The sequence below is a fragment of the Colletotrichum graminicola genome, assembly GCF_000149035.1.
Source record: "Colletotrichum graminicola M1.001 genomic scaffold supercont1.19, whole genome shotgun sequence".
Classification (NCBI taxonomy): domain Eukaryota; kingdom Fungi; phylum Ascomycota; class Sordariomycetes; order Glomerellales; family Glomerellaceae; genus Colletotrichum; species Colletotrichum graminicola.
In genome coordinates, this window is record NW_007361023.1 from 567,453 (window position 1) to 575,447 (window position 7,995).

Genomic DNA, 7,995 nt, shown 5'->3' on the forward strand with positions numbered 1-7,995 from the left:
AAGGGCTGAACATGAAGACACTGCACGGGAGCTGCGAGCGGACGAATGGGCGGAATACCTTTCCGTCAGGCGTTGGGTGTGGCCGGGACACTTTTGTGCGAGGAAGACAGCTTAGATTGGATATTATGAAGAAGAAAAGCTACGCCGCCTCACAAAGTATACCGAGTACGTCCGGGATAACTCGTACATTGACAACGACTCAAGCCAGTACAGTGATGGAGACTATCCCGCGCTCGACTCTCGATTCCTCCAACGTCTCTTCACAAGTCTTTAAGGATCACAACGTTAGGTCGACAAGACAGGAACCAACCTTGCGGATGCTAATCTCGGAAATCGACGCTGACTGATCCTCGGAGTCGGGAGTCGCCCGGTTACTCCCGTCCCGTTTCGCCCATTTTTCCCCTATGATCCTCATCACCTCCTTCTGCGGGCTCTTGGGGTGCTCCTGCTTCACTATTTTCATCTGTTCCTTGAAAAATCGCTGGTATTCGGACGTCTTGCCTGTCGCCCTCGGTGTCGGCTTTGTCTGCTTCAGAAGGGCCTTGCAGGAGCCACAGCGGTGGCGCTCCGGGTTGATACTCTTGGAGTGGCGCTTGTATTCGAGCCCGCACTCGGTGCACTCCCAGACATACTTGTAGTCGATCTCATACGTGTGCTTCGTCGTAACCTCAATGCCGCGGTCGCCGAAGCGCTGTGAGCACTTGGCCGCCCAGGCCTTGAACTCTTTGCCGTGCGGGTTGCCCGTGATGCCACTGACCATGAAGTTGGCCAAGTGGCAGAACTCGTGTGCGACGACGTTGAGGAGACGGTGCTCGTCATCAATGACTTTTTCTGCGAGCTCAATGGAGGCGTGGTGGCGGTCCGTGATGGACTTTTCTGTCGCGTCAGGCAGCTTGCTGCGTATCTTCTCCCGTCTCCAGTTGGCCCTGCCCGCCGTGGTGTTGAGCTTGGCGGACCAGTTGATCTTGATGCCTCCAGTAGACTCGGCCAGGGCCTGGAGCTTGCCTTGCGTGATAGTGTTGTCGAGCTCACGAAGGAAGTCCTGGGCCAGTTCGTGTTTTCTCTGCTCGAAAGCTTTCTTGATCTCCTTTTGTTTGGCACCCTCGGTCCTGCGCGCCTTGGGCTTGGCCGTACTCTTTGCTGGACTCTTTTGTGTTGGGGGCAGGATCAGCTTCTTAGGGGAGTGCTCCTCGTTCCACTCGTCCACAAACTCCTGGCTCCAAAACATGTCCATACTAGGCCTGTGTGGTGTTTTGGGGATGCCAGGGAGCTTCGTGGGAGATACCAAAGATTTGATGGATGGCCTGGGTGGTGTTAATGGTGGTGATGTTGGGGGAGCATCATCGTCATCTTCAGCACTCGCGGCGTGTTTCTGGGAATCTTCGCTTTTGCTGCAGTGCAATCGTCAATAGTATTCAGGAGACAGTGAACAGGTATATCTTACATGTTCAGCTGGCGAAGGGCGTTGGTCATATCATCAGTCAAATCGACAACGAGAGTCTTGGGCCCCGCGACAATTTGCCCAGGTGCCCTTCTGGTGTTCTTCTGTTTCTTAGTAGACTGGTTTCGAGTCTTGCTGTTCTTTGATGGGTTAGGTGCTGGTAGGGCATTGCTTGGTGAAGGCCTCAGTGCTCTGGGGGGGTCCTCCAGCATCGGACCTATCTCCTGTTGGCGGCTGCGACCTGTAATCGATCGATGGTTGATCAACGCTGGCTCTTTACGCCTAGAGAGAATCGGAATGTCTTCTTCCTCGAACTCCGATTGCGAATCGCCAGAGAATTCGGAAACTTCGGCCTCGGAGATCTCTGTCTGCTCATTTGCGCTGTCTGCTGATTCGTCTTCCACCTCCTGCGGGGGAATGTCTGTCGGCGTCGTATCTCGGCTTCTAGAGGAGCGCGGCTCGCGAACTCTTACATTAGAGACTTCCCTGGTCTTGACCTTAACATCATATAGATTCTGTCCTTCATTCTGCTTCCCAAAAGCCCCGAAAGGCTTCAGTAAGGGATTATCCGTTTTTACGCCGAGCTTACGGCGTCGTACCACCGTCGACGGCGCAGCACCAGAGTCCCCACGCGCCGACAGATTCCAGCGAATGGCCTCTTCCTCGAGCTGTCTTGATGGTGAGGCATCATCATCATCCCAGCTCGTCGAATCCTGTGCTGGTGGCGGTGGTTTGGCGGGCTGGCGGATTTGTTGACTTCTCTGGAAGACAACGTCCAGGTCAGGAAACTCGTCTTCACTGGACGAGGCAAAGTCGACATGTCCGGTCATGGTGATGCTGCTCGTGGCGGTTACCGTTGTAGGTAGGTACCGGTATGTTCGTCAAGCTCGAAAGTGACTCGCATTCTTACGAATGTTTGGGCAGAGTTCACGTAGTACGGTGCATATCCATCTGCGTTGCGAGGGGCAACCGCGGTGGGTGAACCTAGTTTTCTGGAACATTGCCCAATTGGGCCGACTATTGTGAGACACGCAATTGGACCAGCTCTGTGATAGTCTGCACCTAGGGGCAAGTCAAGTGTGTGTATCATAGATGTATTCCGCTAGGCTAGTGTGGATCTACGACATCCCATGTACCCTTCAGATACATGCCTGCCTAAGGCATCCCTTACAGTTACTAGCCTGGTTTTAGAAAAAAGATATCCCTATCTTCTTTTTTTAGATCTATAATACCCTAAATCTTTTTCCTTTATTTACTATTCCTCCTTAAATTATACTTACTTATAATATATATATTATAGTATAATATATATTATATGTTTTTAAATATTATACTAACGTTTAGTAGAGGTACTTACTTTATTACTAGTCCTTAATAACTAGTTTAACTAAAGCTATAACCTTTAGGAGCTAATAAAAATTAATATAAATATAAATACTTATTTATATAACGTTATATATATTCTCTTTTTATAAAGTAGAAAATATAAATATTATTAGTAACTTATATTACTTACTAATAATATATATTTATTATTATAATATAAGTAATTCTTTATAAGCTAATATTTATATAAATAATATAATATAAAGAAAATAGAATTTTATATATATATATATATATATATTAGTATATTAGTATAATAGCTTTTACTATTTTATACTACTATAATAATTAAAAATAGTAATAATTAAACTAAGATATAAATATAATATAAAAAAAAGTATAAAATTATAATTATAATCTAATTACTACTAAATAAAGTTAAGGTATTTATTAATTAAGATAAGTAGGAATACTATACTATATATAAAAAAGAAGTCTATTAAGTAGTAGTATTTTTTATTTATAAGTATAGCCTAAGTAATCCTTTAGAGTATATAGTCTGCCTTATATTAAGTAGTATTAATATATATTACTATTAGTAGTCCTACTTAATTAAAGAAGAATAGTAAAGAGGCTAAGGTCTATATATAATATATAGGCTAGCGTAAGTAGATATTACTTAAGTTCTAAGATCTTTTAGATAAAGTAGACCTAAATAGATTTTAAAAATTCTAATTATTAGGCTTAATATACTTTAAAGTTAGTTCTCTTATATTATTTAATATAAGTAATAATATAAATAAGTTAAGATTAATATTATTAGTATCTAATAGTAAGTGTTAGGTAGTTAGTTATTAGATTTAATACTTTTAAGGGGTAATTAGTATATTTACACTTTATATTTAATTCTAATTATTAGTCTAGTTAGTTACCTTACTATTTAATAAGTATAACTGGTTTAAGAGATATTAACTTAATATTATTCTAGCTAGTAGTATAAAGAATCTAGCTAACTTTAGTAAGAATAGCGTTTAGTTTAGTAGGATATTACTTACTTTTTAACCTTATTTCTTATTAGGTACTATATTTATATCTATTAAATTATATTATTAAGTTAGATTACTTAAGGTTACTTTTAGTTTAGTAATTAATATAAAAAAAAGTAATAAGCTAGAAGCTACTATAGTATAAGCTAATATAATCTAGGCTATTATATTATATTATAAAATAACTTAAGGTAATTAGGCTAAGTCTATAGTTAATTAAGTAAAAGATAATAAGGTATAGGCTAATACTACTAGATTTATATTAGTATCTATAAGTAGTAAGTAAGGTAGTTTAAAATCTTTAAAGATTCTTATTAACTAGATTAATTTTAAACTTATAGTTAGTAGATCTTAGTTATTAAAGATATTTACTACTACTACTAATATTATATAAATAATATCTCTATTTCTATTATTCTTAAGAAGTAAATACTTATTATAATAAATCTAGAAAACTACTAACTATATATTAGTATATTTAATCTCTTATCTTATTAATAAGGCCTTCTTAAGCTTATAGTAATTTAAGAAGTTAGTAAGATTAAGGGTTATTTTAGTAATATAAGCGTTAAGCTTCTTAATAATTAAGGTCTTAAACTATTTAAGCCTTAATCCCTATATATTAGGTTACTAAATAATATAGTATATAAATTTAATTTATTTTTATTAGAGCTTAGGCTTACCTTTATTACCCTTATTATTAAACGCCTCCTTTTAATTTACTACTTTATTTAGTGCTATTATAAGTTATAGCTAGAGGTGTTAATAATATTAGTAGCGTTAGAGGTGTTTATATTACTATTTATAAAATAAATATATTATTAAGTAGATATATAGAAATAAGTAAATAAATTATATATAATAGCGTATATACTTATAGGTATAAGTAAGGGTATTAGTATAAAGTAAAAAGGGTTAGTAGGTAGTTAAGAAAGAAAAGTATAGAGGTGTATAAAAAAAAGAAAAAAAAAAAGAGGAGGGTAGGTATTTATTCTTTTTAGAAAAAGAAGGTATTACTTCTTTTACTAGAAGTAAGAGGGAAAGAACTATTATAAGTTAGTTACCTTTATAGTAGGTATATTAATATTTAGAAGGTATACCTTTTTATTAGTTAATAAGATATTAATTAATTTCTTAAATACTTTTTTTAACTATTAGCGTTATTACTAATTATTAATAAGGGTTTTAAAGACCTTATCCTTAAGGATTTATACGTTATAATATAAATTAAAGTGCTTATATATAATAAGATACTAGTAGCTATAAGCGTTATATTATACTATCTTAATATAGTTAGGGATTATTACTAATTCTTTAATATACCTTAGGTTAGTAATTTTACGTCTAAAGGGGTCCTATATACCTATAGGTTTAAGGTAGTTAACTAATATTACTAGGTGTATTTTCTATATCTTAGGAATATTAAGTTAGTATACTAATCTACTAATCTAGTTAGTAATATAGAATAGCCTTATATATTTTATACTATATTTACACCTAATAATATTAGCCTATAGGATTAGATATCCTTAGTATATTTATAATATAATATAGTTACTAATATTAAAGAATCTTATAGTATACTAGTAGTTATAGTAGTATTTTATAGTTATTAATATAATTACTAATATGTTATAAATTAAAATATAGCTAGTTAGGGGGCCTCTTAATATCTAGTTATAATAAATAATTATAAGAATATTATGTAGTATAAATCCTCTTACTACCTTATTTAGTACCTATCTTACTAATATAGCCTTTAAGTTATTAATATAAAATTAAATATAAGAAATTAACATTAGCTATCTAGCTAGTAAATTAAGTAAGTTAATATAATATTAAAGGGCTAAGCTAATAGATTAGATTATATATTTAGTCTAGCTATTAGTCTATAAGTAATATACTATTATATATAAGAGTGTTATACCTACTAATTACTATATCTTATTCTATATTACTAATAAGAACTTTAGATCTTTATTACTAATAATTACCTTAAGATATCCCTAGTTAGTAGTTAGGAGTTAGTGTTAAAGTTATTATCCCTATATATTAGCTATATCTAAAGCTTAACTTAAGATAATCTATACCTCCTTTAATAATTTATTAATAGCTACTAACGCTAAATTAAATTAGTTAGTTTTAGAATTTAAGATTACTAAAAATAAATTAATTATAATTATATAGTATAAGTATAAGGGTAGTAAGATAAGTTATAGGTTACTATATACCTTATAACGTCTTATTTAGAAGACCTTACACTTAGGATAATATAGGAGGTATTACTATAATAGCTTCCTAGCGTTATATATATAGTACTAATTAAGGAATTTAGTTATATATATATACTTAATATAATTCCTAGTGTAAATAGATTTAAAAATATCCTTAATATATACATAAGGGATATAAAGCCTCTAGGTAATATTATCTTAGTCTGTTTTCTATATAAGTCTATTATTAATATAAAATAAGAGATTAGCTATATTATCTTATAACTATTTATTATTTTAAATAGTATAGTATATATAGTTTTAGATTAAGTTACTATTATATCCCCCTTATAAGTATTATTTAAATTCTGAAGATATATAGTATATTATAGTAATTAGCGCTTATATTAGTTATAGTAAAATACTAGTAATAGTTATTAGTATTATAAGTAAATTATTTATTAGTTTAGGGGTAATATTAAATACCTTTAGGTAAGCTAGAAATATATATTCTTATTTATTATTTAGTATTATGTCTAATCCTCTTAACTTATTATTATAGGGTTTATTATAATTAGACTTAAGTTAACTAAGGGCGTCTAAGACTAAATAGTCCTTACCTAGTTTATAGCAGATTATAATATTAAATTAGCTAAGATACTTAAGTGCCTAAAGAAGCTTCTTATTTACTATTATTTAGGCTGTTAAATTTATAATATTAAATATATAGTAAGATATTAGATCTATAATAGCTTTATAGTCTATATATATAATAATAAGTAAGATATTTAATAAATAAATCTAGTGTTAAGCTTTAGTAATAGCCTAGATATATTTATAGATTTTAAGTTCTATTAACTAGTATCTTTTTTCTACCTTATTAAGTAAGTATAATAAGTAGGTAATTAAATAGACTACTATATATAAAATAGATATAATTTTTATTAAGTTACTACCTATATTATTTATTAATAATTATAATACTTTTTAATTTATATAATAAACTATTATACTAATTCTATTTAATAATAAGTTGTTAGCATAACAGGTAAGCTAGTCTCTTAGATAGAGAATTCTAGCTTAGGAGAATATAAGAGAGTATATCTCTTATATAAAGATATATCCTATAGAAGCAAGAATATAAGATAAAAGGGAGATATAAATACTTATACCTAGGGTAGATAAATAGAGGATATAAGGATATATAGTTAAAAGAGTGTATAGTAGTTAGATTATTAACTATTTACTTGCTTAGAGAGAGAAGGAAAGGAAACTAGAAACAGGAAGAATTCTAGCCCTTATATAGACCTATACAGCTTACTAGAATATTCTATACTTACGTAAGCTGCTTATAAATTAACCCTTAGTTACGTAACATAATAACCTTAAGTAAATAACCCTAACTTAAAACAATAACCTTATAGGAATAACAGAGGTAGAAGGTAGGATCTAGAGAGATCTTAGACATTCTAGTACCTTCTCTAATCTTTAGTTAATTACGTAATTAGACATGCTTATGTAATTAATATATATATTAATCTACTAAGTAAGTAGATTATAAATATATATATCTTATATATATATAACCTCTATAATAGAGGAAATATAAGATAAAGAAGTATAAGAATACTTAGAGATATTCTTACTTCTAATACTCCCTCTTTTGCTCTATTATAAAGTAAAAGTAGTTAAGTAAAAAGAGTTACCCTAGAGTTGCGCAGTAGCGTATAAGGTAAATATTAATAAGTATAATAACTTATTAATAAAAAATCCTAATAATAGTAGGAAAATATACTATATATATAGGTATATATATAGGCTTATTATTAATAAAATAGGCCTATAAGCTTAAACAAAATTCTTAAAAATTTAACCTTTAAAGAAGGCGGTTTTGGTTAAGCTATCTAACAGGCATAGAAGAAGGAGGGAATATATTCCTACTTCTATATTATTATTTTTTAAACTTCCT

General features: G+C 31.8%; 1 protein-coding gene across 1 annotated transcript; it reads right to left on the reverse strand.

Annotated features, from left to right (window-relative positions):
- Positions 1–277: 277 nt before the first annotated feature.
- On the reverse strand, positions 278–2,271 carry GLRG_05645 (uncharacterized protein; the record flags this gene model as incomplete). The annotated part of the gene is made up of 2 exons (XM_008096330.1): positions 278–1,391; positions 1,445–2,271. 2 exons carry the CDS (start codon positions 2,269–2,271, stop codon positions 278–280), a joined length of 1,941 nt encoding a protein of 646 aa, XP_008094521.1.
- Between the last annotated feature and the right edge of the window lie 5,724 nt (positions 2,272–7,995).